This window comes from Mesoplodon densirostris, chromosome 3 (assembly GCF_025265405.1).
Source record: "Mesoplodon densirostris isolate mMesDen1 chromosome 3, mMesDen1 primary haplotype, whole genome shotgun sequence".
Taxonomy (NCBI): domain Eukaryota; kingdom Metazoa; phylum Chordata; class Mammalia; order Artiodactyla; family Ziphiidae; genus Mesoplodon; species Mesoplodon densirostris.
Genome location: NC_082663.1, coordinates 93,487,685 through 93,513,098, shown reverse-complemented (window position 1 = coordinate 93,513,098; position 25,414 = coordinate 93,487,685). Strand labels below are relative to the sequence as shown.

The window sequence follows — 25,414 nt, the reverse complement described above, 5'->3', positions numbered from 1 at the left end:
CATGAAAATATTCATACCCTTTGACCTATAATTCCTGCTTCAGGGGTTTTATCTTGAGGAAAATACTCTCAAGAATGAAGGCTTTTGTATTAAATCATTCACCATAGAATTATTTTCAATATCAAGAGTCTGAAAAAGTGTACATGTCTTTTAGAGAAATGAGTAATAACACCATATGAACTTGAGGTAGGGGATACAGCCAGTCAAAATAAATGGAGACTTTTAAGCAACATTACAAAACTCTAACAAACTGAAGGAAGAGAGTGCACCAAATTTACAACAATGTAAAATATATATGAATATGAATAAAGACTGGGAAAAAAGATTAGAAAGAACAAGACTTGAACATGTAACACAAAACTTGATGTTTTGAGGGATACGACTCGAATGAAATAATATTTAAGTTGACCATGAGAACAGAAACACACCTGTCTACTAATACCACACTCATTACCCTTATTTTCTTAATTGCTGCCACCAGGGTGCTAATTGATGTTCAATATATATCACACTAGCATTTGCTGGTTATGTTTTCTACTTTCATGCAGAAGCTTGCTATGGATGCATTTCTAAATTAAAGTGGCTACTCGCCTGCCCCGCCCCACTTCCTACCTGTACTGTAGGGCCAGCCTCAGCGCGGTGGCATTGGATTCGTATTTCCCCACCAGCATGCTCATTCTCTCAGCATTGCTTTTGCATTCTTCCAGGGTTATGGTCAGAAGGTCATTTTGGGATTTGAGGTGTTCGATACGGCTACAAAGGAAGGAAAATCACGTTCACAATTTTACACCAGGACTACAATGAATTTGCCAAGATTTTAGCTATTGACTCTAGATTCCGGCCAAAATGCACGTTGGATGTGAGCTCATCAGATGTTTTAGTAAATGTAACTGACGACAAGTAATGAAGGAAGAAGCTCAAAGCTGAAGAATCACTAAATTCTGTGTGAATGAGAAATAAAAAAATAAACTCCTGGTTATTTCCCAGCCAGCCACAGACGAGCCATTTGCTAGATACTGCACTAGGCTCTGGAGATACACCAAGGAAAGGAACCAACCACGTGACCTCAGGCCCTCATGAGAGTTACAACTGGTATGCTTCCACGAACCACCGTCCACAGGGACAAATGAAATCACAGTAATAGCTACCATCTGTTGAGCCCTTGATCAGGAACTCTCCCAACAGCCCTCTGAGCTAAGTAGTATTATCCCCATTTCTCAGAGGCGGCACGGAAAGGGTAATTAATCCTTGGGATTTGAACCAGGCAGTTGGACCCCAGATCCTTGACTCAGAACACTCACTACGGGGCAGGAGCAAAAGATGAATCAGTGAATAAATAAGAAACTGCACTTAAGGGGCCTTTGAATGGCAACTGTGGATCGTGTCCAAAGCTCCTTCCAGCCTGGACAGACCCCTAACTGCTAACTACTGGGAGGATAACTACTGGGAACTTTAAGTTTTATAGGAATCAGAACTGTACGTTCAGGGCAAAAGTTCATGGCAAAGTCAGAAAGCAAATCAGAAAAAGGTTAAGCCTTCAGCCTCTCTGTTTTCTGTCCCAGGACACTGATGATCTGGATGCAATGATTCATTTCCCATGGGACATGCCCATCTGTAGTACTCTGCCCACCAAGTCTTAAAGAGACACAGGGTTTCACACACACAAAATGTTAAGGGGCTTGGAAGTCATTTGCCTTGAGGATAAATCTTAGGGGCACATATCTTAGAGCAGATTACGGAGACACTCGCCAATGCAGGACATGGCCGGCGAGTGTATAGCTAAGACCGCTGTGTGGCTTTGGCAACAACAAGGTCAGTTCAATGTAAGGTGTTACAAGGACACAGTTTTCTGTCCTTGTTCACATTCAGACTTCCTCAAACAGTCCCCACTCTCTCGTTTACTTCTCAACTTGCTCCAGTTACATGCAGTCCCTACTAATTAGATGAAATTGTTTACTCAGCTCACAGACCTCCATGTGGTCAATTCTATCTTAGAGGCCTTCTCAGGCAGTACCCCTGTAATCGGGTATGGCTTTCTGCTTGAAACGTTCTCCTTTACTTGGGTCATGATAGGTGTCTACTGGTTTTCTTCCTACCCGAAAGGTCATCTCTTCTGTCTCCTTTGCCGACTCCCTCTTCCCTATAAAAGCTGTGAGGGTTGATGTTCCCTCAGGACTCCATCCTGGGCCCCTTCTTCTATCAACACTCTCCCCCTGGGGGTGATTTTATCCAGTGCCACAACTTTATTTATTTTATTTTATTTTATTTTTTGTGGTACGCGGGCCTCTCACTGTTGTGGCCTCTCCCGTTGTGGAGCACAGGCTCCGGATGCACAGGCTCAGCAGCCATGGCTCATGGGCCCAGCCGCTCTGCGGCATGTGGGGTCTTCCCGGACCAGGGCACGAACCCGCGTCCCCTGCACCGGCAGGCGGACTCTCAACCACTGCGCCACCAGGGAAGCCCCAGTGCCACAACTTTAACAGGCACTTATATTCCCATGGCTCCCAGATTTCTTTAGTCCAGACCTCTCTCCTGAGTGCCAGTCTCACATATCCAGGGTTTCACAGGGACACCTCCAATTTAACATTCCCAAAGGGGACTCTCGATCTTCCTCAAACCTTATCTTCTTCCATCTTCTCCATCTCAGTAAATGCCACCGCCGTGTACCCAACACCACCAGTAAGACATCTGAGACTCTCCTTTGAGACCATCCCTTTTTCTTACATCTGTGGGTTTTTACCACCAAACATATACTGACCCCTTCACATCACCACCACCTGGGCCACGCTGGTCCACTGCAAACCTGGCTCAGCTTCCACTCCTGCCCACCTCCTTCCATTCTTCACACCTGAGTGAACTTTCCAAATTTAAATCAGATCTGTTCTTCCCCTATATAAAACCCTTTAACAACTTCCAATGACACGTAAAGAGTAAACTCTGTCCATGGCCTCAAAATCTGTATCCCACCCAGCCCTGCCTATTCTGCCACTTTATCTCATGGAACTTCTCCTTTCACTCATTCTATTTCAGTTCCATTGGCATTTGGACAATTCTAACTTCATGCCAACCACTTCCCAGCCTTGAAGTTGGTAAGCTGGCCTGTAAGTCTCCTCCTAGTTTGTCATATGGCTGTTCCTTTTCCCCCTGAAAATCTCAGTTGACATGTCCCCCCTTCAGAGATGCCTTCCCTGGCTGCCTACTAAAATCAAGACTTCCTGTTATTCTGTCACAGTGTCCTATTTATGTGGAGCTTTCTTACGCTCTTATTTGTCTGCTTTTTGTCTAGCTCCCTTAACAGGATATAGCTCCATGAAAGCAGGGATCTTGTCTGTTTTACTTTCTTTTGCATCCAAATAGTCCAGCATATAGTAAGTGCTTAACACGGATTTGTTAAATGAGAAAACACACTTTTGAGTAGACGTGACACCCACCCCTGCCCCCCCGACACAAACACAAGTTAAAGGCTGTCATATTTTTGGAGGGTAATAGGACTCCAACTCTGAGATAGGTAGTTAAATAACAGACACCAGAACATACTGGTAGATTATTTACAAGAATTCCCATGTTCTAGCAGTAGCTGTGATAATATAGAAAACAACGGAGGTGAGGTAGAGGGGCAGGGGTCCATCAGCTGGGCTATTTAACAGCTCTGGACTCAGGCAAGTCATTCAAAGTCAAAGCCTTTGTTTTCTCCTTTGCGAAATGGGACTATTCCGCCTTCCCAAGTTGAGGGTTAAGAGGCTGTCAGTGGGAGCCTTTTGTAAGCTGTTAAACTCCATGATAACGTGAGCTGCAAGCGCCAAAGAGTTCCCCCTTCTTTGGTCTCTCCTACGTGCATATAATCGAAGAGACAGGAACCTCCCTTCAAATTCAACAACAAAGCAGGCTTGTTAAATCCCAGGATCTGTAGAGAGGAGATCCTCATGACACAGAGGGCCCCCGAAGGCATCTGACTTCATTAAACTGCAAAGGGCATATCTGATTCAATTTTTAAGCACTCCTCTGCCTGTGATACTGAGAGGGCTGCTTCTTTACTGCTACAAGGCAATCATCAGGATTGTCACTCTTAAGTATTTTGGATTTAATAAGGAAACCATTTAATTTCAAGACCTAAAATGACCTAGATAGCCATATTTCCTTGGTTCTCAAGTGCTATATTAAACAGCTTCAAATCAGGGGGGACTAAAAGGATAATTCAATTTATTCAGGTTTGCCATACACCAGGGGAATGGCATCCACATTTCTTACTGGTTAGCTCGTAAACCTTTCCAATTCTGACTGTGCTCTCCCACTGAAGACTGCGAGGTCAGGGCAGCCACAGCACGCTTGGATGCCATCACTAGTCCATTTCGCCACCGCGGAGCCAATTCTGAGTTGTTGCCGTGGCTTGCCCCTGGTCCTTCTCTTTTGTTTTTTTAGCAGCTCTCTTTCATTGCTGGGACAACACACAAGCCAGTCTTTGCCAAGAGGCAGGAGGGAGGACAAACTCAAACCACCTCTGGCATAAGATTTAGGAAAAGAACCCATAAAACTGGGTACACACAGTTGAATTATTCCAAGCAGGATAGTTAGACCTACTTAGACAATCAGAACTAAGTAGGATAGGATGTAGGGATGGGGGGATGTGCACATTTGCAAAAAGCATAAATAAAATTAGGCGACCCTCAGTTCGAACAGGGAGGATTAGACCAGCATGCCTGCTCCATCGCAGGAGCGCCTTCACCAGACTGCTTCTGTTGGCTCCAGGCACCCCTGGGTGCTGAGTCCACATCCCAGGGCTGCTCTCTGTGGTTCTCAGCAGCTCAGGCTGCATGCTTGGGAGCCATCTTGCCATCCTGACCTACCTGTCATTCCATATGGACTGCTCCCAGGACTTGCTCCTTAATTTGCCAGGGCCAGTGCAAAATGAAAAGGTGGGGCCCCTGGTTCATAAGTTATTAAGAATTTAAAACAGTGACAGCAGAGCAGTAAAGCAAGTGTGGGGTCCTTTTAAGTACGAGGCCCTGTGCATTTGACGGCAGGTCACACGATGCCCATGAAGCCAGCTCTCCTGTGATGAAGAGGATGGTGGAAACTCCCCACCCACCAGCCTGACAGCATCACTCTATGTCACAACACATAAGCCAACCTGAGTTGATCTTTGGGAAGGGAAAGGAGTTACCCCCAGTGCCACCATCCAAATATGCAGAATTTCTCCTTACCTATTCAACCGTTCCGTTTCCACCTCAAACTCCCTAATTTTGCTTTCCGAGATGGCAGATCCATGGGAGTAGAGTGTCTGGAAGATCTCTTGGATGTTGGAGCAGTCCTGAAGAGAGTGGGCCAGGTGCTCCGCCACACTGCTGGATACCTGTACAGGTGAGCATTAATTCCCCTCTGGACAGTGTCACTTCAGGGACGCTGGTCCCCAGGCATGTTTTGCATGCAAAACAATTGAAAGCCGATGTTCCTTGAGAATCAGGCACCAGGGGCTATCTACCCCGATCTTTCTCAGTTTGTATAATAATAATCCTAGTATAAAAAGTTAACTACTGTGAAACAGTACATAAAACAGTGTCAAAATGCAGCGGCATCTTCTAAGCTGCATCCTGGGCAGCAGGCATGTGGGATCATGAGTGTTTAGAGACCTAAAATTTTGGATATTAAACAGAGGCTGGACATCCTTCCCCCTTCTGAAACCCCCTGCCACCCCCAGACTTGTCTCTGGCTGTTGTAGTTAAGGGGAGCGTCCCACTCCTTTATGTTCATAATTTGGCTTTGGCATGGAATCTGGGTGCATGCAATTTCTGCCCAGCACAAAAGTCTAAAATAGGGCCTTAAGAGTGCTGTTCACGTTTTCCCCACCCCTGAGGATCAAATAGCTGGATTTCCCAGCCTTACCCCAGAATTCTAAAAGACAGCCCCAGGGAACTGAAATTCCCTTTTCACCATTTATCAGCTTACAGCCCCACGGGGTTCAGGGCTCTACAAATGAAAACTCTAGTACTGAGCTGGAAGGTTCTGGTCTGTCACAGCATTGGCCACACTTCAAAGGCAGCAATCCTCCTCACTGGAGAGCACCTTCCCTTTCAAGTGGGATGTGCAAAAGGTAAAGTTCTCTTAGAGCTTCCTGACTTACTCCATCTCTGGGGAAGCAGGATGATATAAAGCAGATACTTTAAGACTTTCATCTGCATTGCCAGTAACCAGACCTAAATCATTTCTTTCTGAATGGTTTCAGCTAGAGAAAAAAAAAATCTCCCTTAAAGCTGAAGAAGTGATTCACCACGTGCAAACCACTATACATTTTCATCGGATCTTTTGGAAGGAAATCAGGTATGATTTCTTATTATAACTAACTGGTTTACTGGGGGTGAACTTTGGAAGTTCTTCTATCATGGATAAACCACTGTGTAGCTTTACTGGGTACTTTGTTGCCTTGCTTCTCATGAACACTCACCCCTATGCTGCTGATTTCTGAGCCCAGGACTGGCCGATCAGACGATGAAGATTCGGACCTGGTCTTTGATAGCTTCACTCTCTCAGCAATCTTAAAAAACAAAACAAAAACTTTTCAGAAAACAACACGTAACTCCCCATATAAACTGTTGAGACTCTGTTTATACAGGGCTGCTCTTTAACTGTGGCAACTAAACTGATTCATCAAGTCTTAAAAACGACTCACTTGTCCAGTTTTGCTGCTTAACTCGCGGTTTTTCAACCTTAGCACTTCTGACATTTTGGGTTGGATATTCTTTGCTGTAGGGGCTGTTCTGTGCATTGTGGGGTGTTTAGGAGCATCCGTGGCTTCTAGCCATAAAATGCCAGTAGCACTCCAGCTATGACCATTAAAAAGGTGTCCAGACATTGCTAAATATCCCCTGGGGGGCAAAAATCACTTCTGGTTGAGAAACACTGGTTTGACTTAATAAACTTGAGGGTTGAGAACCGACCTTCTTGCGGAGGCGGGTAGGGCTACCGGGGGGAGGACATGTATCATTCAAACGGTCTCTCTGGGGTGGACTCGACTTGGGAGCGGGGCGGGGGGGCTGTGGCTGAGAACGCAGGGGCTACTTCTCACAGCTGCCAGGGCCTGCCCATCACAATCTATTTTTCTGTTGGCAGGGCTGTTGGTCCTGTGAGCGGGGAGATCATTGGTTCATGACTCAGGGTCCCCTCCTGGGCTGAACCCTGATCCTCGAGAGCAGCCCTCCACCCACCCCTTCGCACCGCAGAGCCTGACAAAACATCTCACTCTCCACAACGACCTGTCAGCTGTGACATGCTCCAGCTGGCTGATTAATGAGAGCTGGTGTCCAGCCTGCAGCCGAGAGAGACTTAAAACATTAGTGGGTTACCTCTCCCTGCAGCTCCAGCACAGGAGGCCTGTGCGGGACCCCAGGAAGCCCCTGGGGGCCAGCTGAGCTAACTGCATGCCTGCACAGCGGCCCTGCTCCACAGAGGCTGGGGCAGCCAGGTAACAGGAGGTGTCCCTGCCGTCCCCGGGAGCTCACCTTGGCGATGGGGATATCATTGCTGCTGCTGCTTGTGCTCAGCTCTCCGGTGCTGGGGTTAACAGGGCGATTGGCGGAAGTGAGGCGGCCAGGGCTGGAGGGTCCTGTGGCCTGCACGCTCTGCAGTCTAGTTTGAAGCTCTCGAACCTGAAAAAAAGAACACCTTCAGATACAGCGGGTGGGTTCCCCGGCCAAAGAGGAGAACAGCCAGATTGGCGGAGGAGAGGGCAGAGCTTTCATTTACGTTAAGAAACCGGCTTCCCTGAAAAGCTAAGTCGGTTGAGTCCACATAGAATGCACTGTTGTTCTTAACTAGTCCGCCACGTGCTGGCCAAGTATATCTGTTCTTCAAAAGTATGAAGGAAACGTGTTTCCTAAGGCACTGGAAGCTTCCAGCAGAAGTAGAATGACCATCTTTGAGGGATGTTTATTCATTCAGCCTCGTGTGCCTGACACACATGGGCACAGGGGACAGAACCCAGGATGAAATCTGTACTCGCGTGGACCTCGGAGCTCAGCAGAGAGAGACGATTTCAACACAAGCACACGTGCATGCTATAAATATCTATCCAGAGTTTGCAGGAAGCAGAAAAGGCGAAGAGAGTGACTTCACCTGAAGTCATTAGGGAGCCATCGTTGAGTAGAGCCTCACAGGTGAACAGGGCTTAAGGGATGAGATGAGTAAGGGGCTGGCTTTGGTGGTGGGGCAGGGAGAGTAGCTTGGATGACACACTGTGTCTGAAGAACTGCAAGTTATTCAGTGTGCACAGTGTAGGACAGAGACCTGTCCTGGGAAGGAGGTGAGGCTAAGATGACAAGGCAGAGATGGTACCCACGGCTCCTCTCCAAGGGACTTCGAGATGAGATTAACCTGGGGACAGTGGGAAGGAATATCTAAATAGCCCTTTGGTACAGAGAAACACAGGGCCCTTTCAATTACATTTAGAACACACATTTACCTGCACAGAATTTAAATGTCCAAATCCTGCTTCTCTATGGTTATGGCTCACGGACTTCCAAAGAGAGAAGTGTTCCAAGCAAGTGAAGATGATTGTTAGAAATTGGTCTCTCTGATGACCTTGATCACAGTTTTATCATTACGTACAGTATCTATCTTAAAGGGCCACACTGACTGCAGCATCCAAGGGCCCTTACAAATGGGCACCAGACCCCACTGGGAAAAATTAGCACCAGGACATCTAAGGCAGGGTTTCCCTAACTTGTCAGTGTACCAGGATGTCCCAGAGGGCTTGTTAAAACACAGAGCCCAGGGTGCCACTCTCAGGGATTCTGATTAGTAGGTGGAGACCAAGCCTAGGAGTCTGCGTATCTAACAAGCTCCCAGGAGATGCAGATGCCAGGTCCCGGTCAGGGGCTCGCACCTTGAGCAGCAGTGACCTAAGGGACTGCCAAGGCCACGTGGTACTTGTGTCCCTGGCACAGAAGGAGCAGGGCTGCACCCCTGCCAGCCCTGACGCCAAACCCTTCCAGGCAAACCCTTCTCTAAAAGCGACTGGAGAGCTTTTCGTATTCAATATCTTGCATGTCTCCACTCTGCTAAATTGGGAACCAAAAGTAATTGAAATTTCAATAATTCATCAGCATATTAGAAGCCAAAATAGGAAAATTCCCTCGGAGAGAACTGCATTCAATGGTGAAACAGCTCAAAAGTGCCTGATAGCTGGCTCTGCTGTGGCTTCCAGTAACTGGGGGTTAACAGAAATGTGTGTCGTCCTCATAAAGGGCCAGACACAGAGCTGCCCTCAAAATAGTTTAAAGACTAGAAAAACACATGCCTGTCAAAGTCAAGTGGTATTGCTGGTGGGAGATTACAGGGCTCATTCTGGAACCGTCCTGATAAACTGTGCCTCTCTGTGCCCCCATGGCAGAGGGACAGGACCCATTTTTCCATCAGGCCAGCTTCCTGGCACCGGGGAAACCACTCTGGTAGAGACCATGGATTTCAAGTTCTACCACTGTGAAAGTCTGACGAGGTCCTGAATAATCAACAGTGTTAGCACCACTCCCAAATCTAAAAAGTGTCTGAATCATTCCCAAAACAATCAGTGGTCTGGGCTTCCTAGAATCTCAACTGGCCCACTCATCTCTCTTTTAAAAAAGCAAAAATGGTCCTGGGCATTTTATAAAAGCATCATTAAAACTACCCATGTTATAAAAAAAAAAAGTTTCTTCTTCTAATCACTAAAGTCAAACATGTCCACTGTAGAAAATTTAGATGACACTGAAAAATGAAGCCAGAAAAAGTACCTATGTTCTTTTTTACTCTACAGAGTAAGAGCTTCTAGTCATTTTCCATGGTGTGCTTGTGCATGGGCACGCATGCTTAAAATGATTTCTAAATCTAAATACCCATTCTCATATTAAAAGCTCTGGATGCGGAGAATGTCTTTGAAAACTAAAGGATGAGAATCATGTTTATTTTGGTCTACCGTTTATTAATTAATGATCATGGTTAGGCAGTGAAAAAAATCCAGCTGAAAGGGGTGGAGTGAGTCTGTCATGGAAAGAAAGAGAGACAGCTGGTTGAGTTAAATAGCCTCTCTCTTCTGGCTTGGGAGGTGGGGTCTTAATTTAAATGAATAAATGCACAGAAATGAAGGCTATAACCAATCTCCTGATTCAGCTTAGGTAAGGCTTAGGAGAAGGGAGAGAGACTGCTGTTGGAGTCCTCACTTTTATTCTTACCCATTGTAGTAAGTGGAATTGTGTCCCCCTCAAAAGATATATCCAAGTTCTAAACCCCCAGTACCTGTGAATGGGAACTTATTTTGAAATACGGTCTTTGTAGATGTAATTAAACTAAGGATCTCAAGATGAAATCATCCTGGATTTAGGGTGGGTCCTAAATCTAATGACTGGTGTTCTTGTAAGAAAAAAAAGAGAAGGAGATTTGAGACACAGACACACAGAGAAGAAGGCCGTGTGAAGATGGAGGCAGGGATTGGCCACAAGTCAAGGGCTACCAGAAGCTGGAAGAGGCGAGAAAGGATTCTCTCTAGAGCGCTTGGAGGAAGTACAGCCTGCCAACACCCTGATTTTGTATACTCCAGAACGGTGAGAGAATATGTTTTTGTTGTTTTATGTCACTAAGTTTGAGGTGATTAACTAATATACCCATCTTTCACTGAAGATATGTTATTAAAGAAAATATCTTTCTTTCAACCAGATATGTGGTTTGGAGTCAGGGGGTAGCTGGGAATCACAGGAACCCTACGTAGGAATCGATACTGTGGGAAAGTAATTCATCACCCATAAAGCCTTTTCCAATTGCTGTTGACTTCTTCAACAGCAGAACACAGAACATGACTTCAGTGGCCATTTTCTCATTTCTCCTAAAGTGAGTATGTAGCCAGGCCCCATCTAGAGGCCCAGAAGAGAAGTTTGTCTGTTACGTACATTTGAAACCTGCAGAGTATGCAGGTGAGATTCTCGTCTTTCAGTGGCTCAGAGTCCTAGGCTCAGATGTCTGCCCTAGCCAGACATCTCGTGAAACATGCTCTGAGAAGAGACACCAACAAGGAGTGTCCGCGTTGTGAAAGAAGCATTATTTTGCCTTCCCAGAGTAGGAAACGCCGGCATACAATCTGGAAGGTTGGGTAGCTGTTTAACAAGCAAATAAAAAGAGGAAAAGTCATGGGGGGCTCTGAAGGTTCAAGGAAGGAAATGACAGTAAAATGCCAGCAGTCTGCTTCTCTCGCTTAGGGTTCAATGACTTCCCAAAGAGCGAAAAGGGCTTCATAAAATCATTTTATTAGAGAAGAGAATGGACTGGAGTGAGGAAGAGAAAGGAAGTGAGTCGAAGCTGCACGTGAGAAATGATGAGGGCTCAAATACCATCAGTGAAGTGGGAGCAAAGATGGCTAATACTCCCTAGGCCAGCATCGTCCAATAGAACTTCCTGTAACAACAGGAATGTTCTATAGCCCTACCGTCCACAACGGTAGCCACAAGCCACATGCGATGTGCCTAGTATACCTAAGGAACTTTATTTTTAATTGTACCGTATTTTAATTAATTGAAATTCAAATTTACATAGTTTTGCATGGCTAGTAGCTACTGTATTGGTCAATGCAGTTCTAGAACGATTCAAGAAAGGGACAAGATACCCAAACTTGTGGCTGGAATGACTTAGCGGATCATGGTACTACTCAGCAAAATGGGGAAAACATAAGCAGCTGATTTCTCAGAGATAAACAAAGATGCTAACTTTGGATACACTGAATTTGAGGAAACCATCAGATGTATGAAGAAGGATATTCAGTCAACAATTAAAAATATAATCTGAGGGAAGGAGATCAGAACTGGATTTCTACATGTGGATAAAGTTGCCAAGGGAAAAGGTGCAGCCATGTGGGTGGGAGGAGAGACTCTACGTAGCTGGTTGGACCGAAGGCTCAACTGAGGACAGTAGGAAGGGGTAGCTTTTGCTCTAAGAGAGAAAGAAGAGGTGAGGATAGATAATAAGAAAGGTGTGTTTGCAGACGAGAATGAGGATGGGAAACAGGAGGCTCCCACCTGATGGTTTTTGTCTCTCTTAGAGACAAGAGTTAAGGTCTTCTGCTAGGAGAGAAGAAGGGAATAGTAGCTGTCAGAAATGAGAAAGGGGGCTTCCCTGGTGGCGCAGTGGTTGAGAGTCCGCCTGCCGATGCAGGGGACACGGGTTCCTGCCCTGGTCTGGGAAGATCCCACATGCCGTGGAGCGGCTGGGCCCGTGAGCCATGGCCGCTGAGCCTGTGCGTCCGGAGCCTGTGCTCCGCAACGGGAGAGGCCACAACAGTGAGAGGCCTGTGTACCGCAAAAAAAAAAAAAAAGAAAGAAAAGAAATGAGAAAGGAAGCTGACTGATAACCCAAAGAGAGACAGAGAGACAGGGAGACAGAGAGAAAGAGAAAGAGAGAAAGAGAGAAAGAGAGAGAGAGAGAGAGAGAGAGAGAGAGAGAGGCTTAACCAGCAGCACTGAGAAGTCAGCTGAGCTTTTTCATTCTAGACAGCAGACTGATTCAGGCATTATTTTCTTCAAACCCCAAAGACCTCATGAAAATGGTAGTAAAGAATAAAAAAAGAATCAAAACCGTAGCAGTGAAAGGAATGTGCTTGAGGCATTAGCGGACAGAGGATTTGGGCGCATTCCTTAAAAGCAGAGTCGAAGGAAGAGTACTGATGAAAGAAACAAAATGGAAAAAGGCAAATTCTATAAACTATACAAGGGGAGGTGGCCAATCTACCCAGAAGAAGGTTGGCAGGCTTTAGATGCAGCCTCGGCAGGTACTACGAAGGACAAGAATGAGAAGTAGCGCTGAAAACAGGAGGGGTACCTGTCTGTATACAGAACAAATGGAAATTTCCAGCATATGACAGCCTCAGCTAAAGTAAACAGGCCTCCTATGAAAAATGCATAGAAATGCTGCATAAAAAGGAACAACGAGAAAGAAATTCATTGCCAAGGTTCAAAGAAAGATAGTAAAATCTCCAGGTGCCAGAAACGAAGTGAAAAATAAGGTTAGAGAGGTTAGCAGGGAGCCGTGGGATGGAGAGCAGGGCGTGGAGTGTGCACGCCGGGGTGTGTTGTGGGGAGAGGAACAGGGGCCCCTGCAGGTCAGGCTTTTTGAGCTGATCCTCCAGCATCAAGCTGGGAGCCTTCCTGCCCAACCCATCTATGAGAAGCGGACTCAGCACGCTGCCCCAGAAGCCGGAAAGGAGCCCCTGGGCTGTGCAGACGGGTCAAGCCTAAGAAACCAACATCTCAGACCTGTAACACATTTGGGTGTGGAGTCCAAGTTTATCCTAGCTCCCTAGTGTGGGACCCCAATCTTACAAATTCACACTGAAAACTGGTCTGGATTTTGCCAGGCCACTCACTGCCCCAGAAACCTAACTGGTAAACCACCCAATATCATTAGAGAACACGAAGAGACTTAAGCCTCCCATGACTGGGAGCCCAGGACCATGGAGCTGCTCAACATGGAAGGATGACTGCAGGGAGAGGAGGATGAGACAGGAGAGCCAGCAGGCTAAATCAGGAGATGAATCCACTGGAGGAGAAATCAGAATAAAGCAACCAGTAAACCACATCACAATCACAAGTATGTTTAGGGCCCTTAAAGAGATAAAAGGAGTAATTTCTGTACACAATAAATTACGAAACAAAAATAGGCAGATATCAAACAAGAATAGGTAGATGAAAAAAAAGCCCATGGAAAACGTAGTCAATGAAATAAAATCAATGTACAGGTTAAGCTTTAGACTGGATAAAATTGGAAAGAGAAGTAGTGAACAGGAGCACAGTACAGAGAATTCAGAACACAGCATGGGCAGCTAAAAAAGGACAAAATATGCAAGTGTCACTGGGTGGCTTCAACACACTTTTAAAGGAGTTCCAGAGACAGGAACACAGATAATGACAGAGAAACACTATTTGAAAAGATAACAGGTGAGTTTTCCAGATGTAGAGACCAACATAAGTCCCGAGACTTAAGTATCATGTCAGGTGCTAAGTAGTTGTGGCAGTTTTTAGATGTGTCTGCAAATGCCTTTTTTTTTTTTTTTTGCGGTACGCGGGCCTCTCACTGTTGTGGTTTCTCCCACTGCGGAGCACAGGCTCCGGACGCGCAAGCCCAGCGGCCATGGGTCACGGGCCCAGCCGCTCCGTGGCATGTGGGATCTTCCCGGACTGGGGCACGAACCCGTGTCCTCTGCATCGGCAGGTGGACTCTCAACCACTGCGCCACCAGGGAAGCCCTGCAAATGCTTTGATAGTCCCTCCGTAACTGGACTCTAGTTCCCCTCTCGTTGCACACGCGTGGCCTGAGAGATTGCATCTGATGAACAGAGTGTAGCGGAAGTGCTACCACATAACTTCCAAGGCTAGGTTAGAAAAGGCAATACAATTTTGCCTAGCTCTCTCTTGGGATGCCGGCCCTTACACGCCACCGACTCTGTCGTGAGGAAGCACAGGCCACATGGAGAGGATGCTTGTGGGTGCTCTGACCAACAGTCCCTGCTAAGGTCCAGACAGCAGCTAGCCTCACCCACCAGACAAACGAGTAAGGAACCCTTCAAGACGACTCTGGCTCCAGCCACCATCTGACTGCGACCACATCTGAGCCCAAGAGAGAACTGTCTACTGGAGCCCAGTCATCCCCAGGAGGATGCAGTTATCAGTAAATGATTGTTGTTTTAGGTCTCCATGTTTGGGGAGGTTTGTTATGCAGCTGGTGCTAACTGGAAGAAAAGGATGAAAACACGGCGTATCTAGAAACACTGCGGTGCAAATGTAGAGCGAGGGGAAAGGATAAAGAGAGAATCTTTTTTTTTTTTTTTTTTGCGGTACGCGGGCCCCTCACTGCCGTGGCCTCTCCCGTTGCAGGGCACAGTCTCCAGACGCGCAGGCTCAGCGGCCATGGCTCACGGGCCCAGCTGCTCCACGGCATGTGGGATCCTCCTGGACCAGGGCACGAACCCCCGTCCCCCGCATCGGCAGGCGGACTCTCAACCACTGCACCACCAGGGAAGCCCAAGAGAGAATCTTAAAGCTGTCAGGTGGGGAGAGATGACACAGGCTCTGGGGTAGGGGGGTAGGTTTGTTTCACTCACTACTGTATTCAACACATTGAACAGAGTCTGACACAGCATCAGTCTCAAGACAATCTGCTGAACATCGCCAAATAAAACTGTCACCCGAAAATCCAATACCTAGCCTACTACAGTAGGCTGAGTAATGGCCCCCAAAGATGTCCACACCTGAATCCTGGAAACCTGTGAATATATTACCTTAGGTGGTAAGAGGGAGTTTGCAGGAATGACTGGAAAAGGCAAGGAAGCACAACTGAGAAGGAACACAGCCCTGATGACACTCTGATTAATAAATCTGTGTTATTTTACGCCACTGGTGGTGGTAATCTGTCTAAGCAACAACAAAAAACTATACTCCTATCATGAAGAGTGTGGGCAAAAATAAAGATATTCTCAAAGATTAAGAATTAGGCACCCGTAGACCTTTGCTGAAAGAACTTCCCAAGGACACAGGCTTTTCAGGAATTAGAACATTGAACTCAGAAAAAGAATGGGGTAAGAGGAATAGTGATAAGCACAAAAACTGGCGGAGATGTAGGGGCAGGAGGAACCTTCCTATGCTGCCGGTGAGCGGACAGATGGGTGGGCCAGTCTGGGAAGCTGCACTGCAGGACTTGGTCCAAGTAAGAACCTGCACAGCCCAGGACTCTGCAACCTCACTCCCGGACATGTATTCCAGAGGAATTTCCACACAGGACCAAAGAGGACGTGTGCACGGGAATATGCACTGGAGCACTATTTGTGGTAGTGGGAGGTCTGGAGGTCAGGTGCGGTAACCGTGGCGGGGACACGACAGAATGTCAGGAGGCCATCGGACCTCATGCATACACAGCGACATGCACAGACCTTAAAAAGCAGAGCGCTCGGGGGAAACAAAGAAAAAAGTCTACAGCACGACACGACTGATGTAAATTAAAAACAACACACAAAACATCGTGTATAAGGACACACATAAAAGTGAGGGACAGGGAGTGGGGGAGAAAAGCAATACATAAATTAAAAGAGGGCCTTTTCACGATCAATGAGTGTGCTTTAACAGAGGGATGTAATTAGCTTATTTTTCTGCCCCGCAGGCCAAATTGAAAAAAAAAAAAAACAAATGAAAGAAAGTAAACACAAAGATGGGCACTAGGGAGCCTGAGAGATTGTGCAGAGCCAGAGAGCGAGATGCTGGCGAGGAGGAAGAGTCTGGGGCTAGAGCTGTCGCGGACAAAGATCGCTGGGGTGGGCACAGAGGTAGTTTTCCGGGAAGGCGGGCAGTTCACCGGGAGAGTGAGGCAGGGGCGGGCATAAGCGGAGCAGCTACTGGCCCTTTGCTCTCCCCAGGACCATGGTAGGAGCACAGACAACGAGATGACCGAGTGTGCTGATGAAGGCATCTGTGAATGTGGTCCACAGATGAGTGACAAGCACGAAAGAAAGGTGGCACCGGAGTCCTGAGTAGGATGAGAAACATTATTATTAGCCATAAAAGAATGAGCCTGTTCCGCCGATGATAACGGAGGAATGGTCGCTGCGTAGCCGTAATTTCGGGCAGTTAGGTCGTAATCCATAGTTTCACTGTGAATTGGGGCTGGCTGAGATGAGATGATTTCTACCCTGCAGCGGGCTGAGGATCACGGGGCCGGAAAAGTTCTACTGAACAAGCTTGAGGCGGTGAGTCTGGTGGAGTCTCAAGAAAGCTGCCTCCTCTAAGTCCAGGCTTGGGGAGTGTTTTGCAGAGAACCACTTCCTCCTATTGGAGATTTTATAAGACTTTTCCTTCTTGGAGCCCTCCAACAGATAAGAAATCAGAATTTATTTGCAGAAGGAGGAAAGCAAGCCCAGCAGCATTTCCATTCTCTGAAGATGTGATGGGTGTATTGTGTTCTTTTGTTCTACAGCCCACGAAGGAACCTGGACTGGATTACCTAAGTGGCTGTGTCAGGGAAAAGGTCAGCGCTTTGGCTGTCTTCCTCATGTCTTACCAGCTTTCAAACAAACGGAGTCAGCTACATGCTTTATAGCCAAGAGCTCGCCTTTATGCAGCTGGACTTCCTCACAGGAGCAGAGGCTGGGGAAGGGAGACAGGGATGGATAAGCCAACATCGGTGCCCGCAGCTAAAAAAGCTGCTTCACAGTTTCCGTGGCACAAATGTGAACGAAGCCCTTTTAGAAACAGTTTCCAAAGAAGACACGAGGAAATCAGAGTTTTGAGGGTTCTCTGCCTTGTATTGCACTTAAAGCTTCCTTGAACTACAGAGAAGAGGGGTGACGGGCTTTGCCAATAATGCTCCGTCGGGCTCAAGACAAATATATGCACACATAGCCTTTTCTCTATGAAACAGACGTATTTTGTCTTCACTTTGTGTTGTTTTGGAATGCCAGGAAGACGGATGGGTGGTACCCTAAGTAGTCTGGCACCCACGTAACTATACGAGAGGGTGCTTTACTTCTGGTCTGTGTGGAAGCAGGAGAAGAAATGGGAAAAAAAAGCAGAGAGAACGCAGGAAAGGAGTCCAAACAATAGAAAAATGAATGCTGCATCCCACAGTAAGGCTACCAGAGCCAAAGCTTTGGTGCTAAGAGTTAATGTCAGCATAGACCAAGATTATTAAACTTCTGTGGGCCCCAGTTTTCTCATATCTAAGAAGGGTATAATAGTACCTCTTGTAGAATTCTCGTGCAGACTAAATGAGATGTGCATGAATCACTGCTCATCACAAGTAAATGCTCAAAACATGTTCAGTGTCACAATTCAGGCTCTGCGACCTGCTTTGCCTTCAGAGGTATCTATTTTTAGTCCAAGAGGGGTATGTTTAGTCTGAAAATATCCGAAGAATGTTAATGCTATTAATATTATTAATGCGTCCTTAAAAATAAACTATCAAGACTGCACTGAAAAAAAAATGCATGGGTAGGTGGCACCTTGTAACACTATTTTCCTTCATCGGGTAGCACGGGAAGTCCTTCCCTATGCCAGGCAATGCACTTTGCCTTTGGAGCCCCAGGGTGCCCGTGTCCTGCTAGATTCTAGGATGAGCACACCCCTCTCTGCACCCACTCCTATAGCTCATGTGACCCTGGTGAGTGGACAGACAGGGTTGAGAACCTCTCCTGTTTCAGATGCAAGATTCATCATACTGTGGCCCCTGGAGGAGCAGGCTAGGCATGAATAGAAAGTGCCAGAAGGCTGTGGTTCTCTCTTTTCTCTCCACCTGTGGGGAGAGAGGTAAAGATGGCTGGAGAGGATCTTGGAACACGCCCAGTGACTGAAGGACACTGCCTTCCCTTTCCTGTCTGGGAGATGGCTGGGATCACAACAGGGAAGTGTATGAGGGTCCTACACCCCATTCATTGATTTGGTGGCTCATGGAAGGGCCTGGGCATCTATTCTTTGAAAGAGCTTCCCAGTGATTTCTGTCACGCATGTTGAGAGCCACCTCGAGATGGATGAGTGGAACCGCCAGTTTCTCTGGCACCCTGATTCCTGTCCAAGTCTATCTGGTATCATACTCAAAGCAAATAAATCAGCAGTGTTAGGAACATTTATGGCTCAACAAATACCCATGTGCTCCTTCATACTTCCCAGCCCCTCTCCGGTTAGGTGGAGCATCTGTACAGTTCTGGCCAATGGGCTGTGAGCAGAAGCATTCAGATACAGGGGTGAGTCTGTTCAAGTGAGGTTTTAGATAATGGGTTACCATCAGCCTGGGTTCCTGAGTGAATACATGGAGGAGAGCTCTGTGCTCATCTCTAAACCTGCAGTGGACGTGCAGTGCAACCAGAAAATAAGCTCTTTTGGTGGGCCATGCCACTGAAATTTGGGGGGTTAGTTTGCTACTGCTGTGTAACCTATCCTCATCTTGACTAATACTCCAGTCACACAAAGGAAGAGCCAGCCGGGACTCCCAAACTGAGGTGGAAGGAAACACTGGAGCAAGATCGCCCTCCTCTCAGCTCCTTCCTACGAGGCCAGATTAGGGCTGGGAACGTGAAAACAGGGTTGCTGTTTTTTGTGTGTTTTTTTTAAATAAGTATTTTATGAATTTAAACTTCGCTAATATTGGCATCTTCTTCCTCATATAAAGAAACTCCTAAGAGAAATGGAACAGGTAAGATATGAACAAATTTCCATCAAGGACAAAAGAGAATAACTGTGCTTGTGTGTGGATGTCAAGTTATTAAAGCTGGGAGATACTGATCATGGTCCATAATCCATACTTTATTTTTTTGTTTCTTCAATTTGAAATTAAGGAAGAGTAGAAAGAAAAAAAACATGCCTACCTTTTCACAGCCTAGACTTACTAGCCTCTTAATATTTTAGCATAGTAGCTTCCCTTCTATTTCTGTGAGTCTACTTCTATATATTAAAAACCATACAACTGGGCTTCCCTGGTGGCGCAGTGGTTGAGAGTATGCCTGCTGATGCAGGGGACACGGGTTCGTGCCCCGGTCCAGGAAGATCCCACATGCCGCGGAGTGGCTGGGCCCGTGAGCCATGGCCGCTGAGCCTGAGCGTCCGGAGCCTGTGCTCCGCAACCGGAGAGGCCACGAGAGTGAGAGGCCCATGTACCACATAAAAACAAACAAACAAACAAACAAAAACCATACAACTGTAAGAATACACACTTAAAAAAATAAACTAGGACACTACAGAAGTGTTCAAAATATCCTTTGACCCATACTCGTAGGTACTCTCTCCCCCCACCCCCATAACTATTATGAGATTGGCTTAAATTGTTCTGCTCTATTTTAAATATTTTTGCATACACACATGTAGAATTCAGGCACATTTATACACATATAAATTCACAGGAAATATAAAGTACTGTTTTGCAGTCCTGCATTTTCAATATACAGACAAGAAAAGTATCACGGAGAGGGAGGCTGAGTGGGAAGAGTTCACATGAGATCTAAGGCTAAATAAGGCAAAACGGAGATGAATCTTTATTTAACCTATATAAGGTCACAACAGTTTCACTTCTAGAAATATCTCTGCTGTTACTGATTTTTAGTTAAAAATATCAAAGCGATACTGACGTAGCCTATCATGGGAGATAATTCAGATGAAGTGAATGGCTGCTTCAGAGACAGACCAGCTCTGGACACCTCAGCATGAGGCTTTACATCTTATCTCCCAGTAAGGGTGGTCAGCCTAATAGTAAGTACATATTATAAATGAATTAATTAGTAGAAAGAAGTACATAATAAAACACATGGTTAACCTTTAAGGTCATTACTCTTTCTAAGCAGACTCCTTCATTTGGTTTGGACTCCTCTTTCCCTTTAAGCATGAACACTGACTGTCAAGTGCCCTTCAAGATAACGTGGGCGAACACTGAAAGTGGATTCGATCAGGTGTTCAGAACCAGTGCAGTAGTTAGAAACAGGCACCAACGGATTTAGAACTAATGGCTTTAGGGGTAGCTCTTGGGCTCATACAAGAGGATGCTCAGTAAATCGCCACAGGCGGTGAGTTTACAGGATGAGTGCTGCACGCTGTACACATGCCCGAGTAGGAAAGTGCCGGACCCCTCACACCTACGAGATTCCTCCTGCATTAGAAGGACTGTGGGCAGACGCAGTGCAGCACTACCCACCCTGGCAGACTCGCAAACTTAAAAGTGGCCCAAAGGATATGACTCACAGACTTAAAAATGACCCAAAGCGTATCAGTCTGATATCCCTAAAGGAGAAGGAACTGGGAACTGAATCCAACCACATGGCCAACAATTCAATCAATCACATTTACATAATTAAACCCCAATAAGAACTTTGGATTCGGAAGCTTGGGTGCACTACCCTGGTTGGCAATGCTCTGAGTTGGCCACACATCACAGCGCAAAGGAGGTAACACCTTTCAGGACTCCAGGGGAAGAAAACAGTTGGGAGCTTTGCCTTCAGATCTCTTCCAGATTTCAACTATATGTCTCTTAGTTTGGCTGACTCTGATTTGTATCTTTTTGCTATAATAAAACTATATATAACTGACTTTGCAGAACTTTCTGAAGAGTTTGTACAAAATCTCATACAGAATGCGTGTTGGGCTTCCCTGGTGGCGCAGTGGTTGAGAGTCCGCCTGCCGATGCAGGGGACACGGGTTCGTGCCCCGGTCCGGAAGGATCCCACATGCCGCGGAGCGGCTGGGCCCGTGAGCCATGGCCGCTGAGCCTGCGCGTCCGGAGCCTGTGCTCCGCAATGGGAGAGGCCACAACAGTGAGAGGCCCGCGTACCACCAAAAAAAAAAAAAAAAAATGTGTGCTGCCTGTGTTTGATTCAAGTCTATGGTTCAATGGGACACAGATTCATGAGCCAGTGGTCACATCCAGTTTGCTTTACCAAACTATCTGAGGAAAGCACTGATAATTTTTGCTACACAGCAGTTGACCTAAACAACTAGGTAAAAAATACGTAATATAGAGAGGCTGGACCTGCCATCACATATCCCTCCTATGAGTTCTCAGGGCTTCTCCTGTGTTTATCCCTCCCTATCACTTGACATGTACCATTGTAATAACCTGTTTATTTGCCTGTCTCCAAACATCCTTCAGGCCAGGTCTGTGTCCTGTTCATCACCGTACCCGCTCTGCCTAGCACAGAGAAGATGACCAATCATGTTTACAAAATGAATGAATGAAGAGCCAAATGCTTCCCTTTCTAGAGTAATTAATTCTACTTTGCCTAAATTACACCAGCTCCTTTCAGTGTGAGGAAATGAGTGGTTCTATTACAGAGCATGCAGACCTAAATGATTACCTCATTTAATAATGAGCCAGGACCAGTAATAAAAACTGTCTGCCTGTTGTTCCTTAGTTACTGCTCTGCCAAGTAGCCCAATCTGTTAGCTGACATTAAAGATCTAATTTAATTAAATCTTGAACAAGGCTCAGAAAACCTCCTGAGAGCACTCTGTTTAATTACAGGCAGGGGGCAAGCACCAATCCTATTGATCTGGTCAGTTCAAATTCTATACAATGAACGTGGGCAACGGAAAAAAAAAGTGGCCTCTATTGCTTTCCACACAACTTTGATGAACTCTGGATTCTGAGTTGCTAGAAAGACAGGAAAGGCCAACCAGCCATGTTATCGGGTGGTACCACAAGGATGGAAATGAAACTAGAACTCAGTCATTCCTCAGAGCTATATATCATGAAGAAGACACAACGACCAACCACAAAAGACAGATTTCTCTTCAGGGGAATAAAATATATTGGGTGGTGGTAGGTAGAAGTCATCCAGCATTTAAAGTCTAGCAAACTGGCATTTACAGGCATCTAGCAAATTCTGACACCCACAATTGTCTTGAAATAAAGAGAAATAAATCTAATTCATGGGTATGTATACAAATTCCTGAGGAAATTTCCAGTTGAGGAAGAGAAACAAGTTCCCCAATATATTTTTATTTGGAAATATAAATTATATAAATTTATATAAAATATATAAATTTAAATAAAACCGTATTAACTGCAAAACTTACACGGTAATAAATGTGATCAGAAGAAAGATTTTGAGTATTGTGTGTGTGTGTGTAGTTATTCAACGTCCATCTAAGAGTTCTGAGTCCTTCAAATATGTAAGAATTCTTGGGGGAAAAAAGATGGTATGGTGTTAACCTTTCCAGACTACTAAACAGGTATCTCTGGATTTCATCCCAAACGATTACTGATAATTTTTGAGCATTTACTACATGCCATGCATTGGTTAAGTGCTTAGATAATTCATGAGGATTACCTAGTTTCCCTGCATGGGGTACTATTATTACCCCCACTTCATGGCGGAATAAACCGAGAGGTTAGGTAACTTGCCAGAGACTCACAGTGGCTTGGGAGATCAAGCTGTGACTCCAGGTGGTCACAGATTCCTGGCACAGAGTGTGGTACCATCACACTATGCTGTCCTTAATACTAACCTCCAGAGTTGGAGAAAATACTCGAAGGGGAACTGGCTTTTTCTCCTTTGCTAGTCACAATCAAGGGCTGTCTTGTGCTTTAGTAACTCAAGTTAGAGGAGGAAATTTATTCTAAACCACAATATGTAATTAGGCCTACGACCAACATTTCCTTCACAAAGTAAGCACCATCAGAACGGGCACGCTAAGCAAGCACACCTAATTAGGGCATTAGTCATAATGATCAGGGAGTGTAGCCCAGGAAATTACAGGTGCTGTGGGCCCTAGCACTAAGTAAATGTCCTCAGCTTGCCCAGAAGTCTTTGCTGACTGCAATGATTTACACCTGCTGTTGCAAGGACGGAGACTTGCATCAGATACAGCTGGGTTCTGAAAATAAGCTTATGCGTGTGAGTTCACACAAAATGACATTCAGATATGAGAGTTAGGAATGCTGGCAATAGCCACAAATGAGGAAAAGAGTTGATAACATTCAAAAATAGTAATTTCTTCTATATTCATAAGTAATGGCAATTATGAAAACTGCATGTAGATTAAAAGGAGAATGATGTACACACACTGATCTTACTGAAAAGCAAGTTAAAGAGTAATGGTGTGGGCTTCCCTGGTGGCGCTGTGGTTGAGAGCCCACCTGCCGATGCAGGGGACACAGGTTTGTGCCCCGGTCCGGGAAGATCCCACATGCCGCGGAGCGGCTGGGCCTGTGAGTCATGGCCGCTGAGCCTGCGCGTCCGGAGCCTGTGCTCCGCAATGGGAGAGGCCACAACAGTGAGAGGCCCGCGTACCGCAAAAAAAAAAAAAAAAAAAAAAAAAAAAAGAGTAATGGTGTGATCAACTGGATGTATTTTTTTCTCCTCTGTGTGCAAAATTACCAGTCACAGCACAACTCGAAAGCAAGCTTCTAATATTGCCACAATGGAGAAAGAGAATAAAGTAGGTCTAGTAATTCAAAGTGAAGTTCAGAGGGAATTGTCTCTGATTGCAGAATTCACTGCTTCACCTCCAGTCCAATCACAGATCAAATTAACAGCCAAACAAAGAAGTACTTGTGGGTTCCTAAGAAAAAACTCCATCTTTGGAAAAGTGAGTGCTTTAACAACTCTGCCAAACATTTCTATCCTGAAACATCAGCTCCTTTAGTAATGGCTGTATTTCCTAAGCAAAGTGGTTCTCAAACCTTATCAGGCCATAGAGCCATTTAGTGAGCTGGGGTAACTACCAGGAATTACACACACACGCACACACACTCTCTCTCTCTCTCTTTCTCAGAACACACACACACACAAATATATATATGAGATTATTAACTTTAATGAGTCTGCACTAGAGGAGAGGACATGTCACAGTAGACTCAGTATGGATATGTGAGAGCAGGTACTATAAGTTTCAAGAAAAATTTACAGAAGAAACTGCAAAGGGGAAATTCTGTATATTTTTGCAAATTATAAAATATTGTTATCCTACCTCAAAGGAAGAACATTTTAATTGAGCTTGGGGAAAGATGTGTGTACCCAGAGAATAGCTGAGAATCACTGCACTGGGATACTTTTTAGCATCCACTTAGATCTGCGATTGCAGAGAAGAGCGTTTTTAAAAATCTTACCTGCACGTCTCAGCGCTTTCAGAATACTTTCAAGAACGACTTCATCATCAGAAAGGGATGGTGATTCACAAGACTAGAAACACCACCAAATTGTTGGGGCTGCCCTTGGCTCGACCAGTTGGCTGCTCCTTTGGCCCCAGCCCCCAGGGAAAGGCCTGGCACTCACCCTCCTGCGCAGCCGGTCCCGCTCCTCCCGGATGGCGTTCATGGTGGCCTTGGTCCTGTTCAGCTCCTCCTCTTTGCTACACAGCATGGCAGTCAGGCTCTCGTTCTCTTCCCTCAGCCCAGCCAGCTCCTTCTCCCATCGAGACCGCTCTTCAGCAAGGTTGGGATACAGGTCCCGGCCAAGGACCCCTTCGATCTCCTCCACTGTCTGGAAAACACAGCCACAGAGACAAGCCAAGTGAGTTCCCTGGGAGAAATGGGAGGGGGAGAAAACAGGCCAGCTCGGGGTGAGTGTGCCCAGAGGGGTGGGTTCCACAGTCACTTCACTGCAGAAAGTAATCAAGACTGGCGAGAGCCCCCGATTATCTATCCTCTCCCCATTTTCAGATGAGGCTCTGTCACTTGTCTGGGTCACAGTCTGTGTGACCCAGCAGTCCCCCCGGTAAGAAAAGCACAATCCCTTCCTGGTATTTAAGTCTATCAGTAGTGCTAACTGCCAGGTCCACACAGATGTTTATCTCTCTCACCCACGGTCCAGAGTCGGTGAATACACATAACCAGACAGCAAGCCAGTTAGTGATCCAGGTAAAGCAAATGTGAGGTTGCAAACTGCATACAAAATCTAACTTGAAGTTTCCTAAATTACAGGCTTCCCATGTTCCAACTCAGC

General features: G+C 46.0%; 1 protein-coding gene across 2 annotated transcripts in view; it reads right to left on the bottom strand.

Annotated features, from left to right (window-relative positions):
- The window catches only part of MCC (MCC regulator of WNT signaling pathway), a 275,062-nt gene that overhangs the window by 46,318 nt on the left and 203,330 nt on the right, over positions 1 to 25,414 (bottom strand). For both annotated transcript variants that reach the window (XM_060093238.1, XM_060093239.1), the window contains 5 exons: positions 24,746 to 24,952; positions 7,494 to 7,640; positions 6,440 to 6,529; positions 5,202 to 5,350; positions 613 to 753 (listed from right to left, as the gene is read on the bottom strand). In XM_060093238.1, the coding sequence (XP_059949221.1) occupies positions 613 to 753; positions 5,202 to 5,350; positions 6,440 to 6,529; positions 7,494 to 7,640; positions 24,746 to 24,952 (734 nt within the window). The remainder of the gene's footprint in view (positions 1 to 612; positions 754 to 5,201; positions 5,351 to 6,439; positions 6,530 to 7,493; positions 7,641 to 24,745; positions 24,953 to 25,414) is intronic.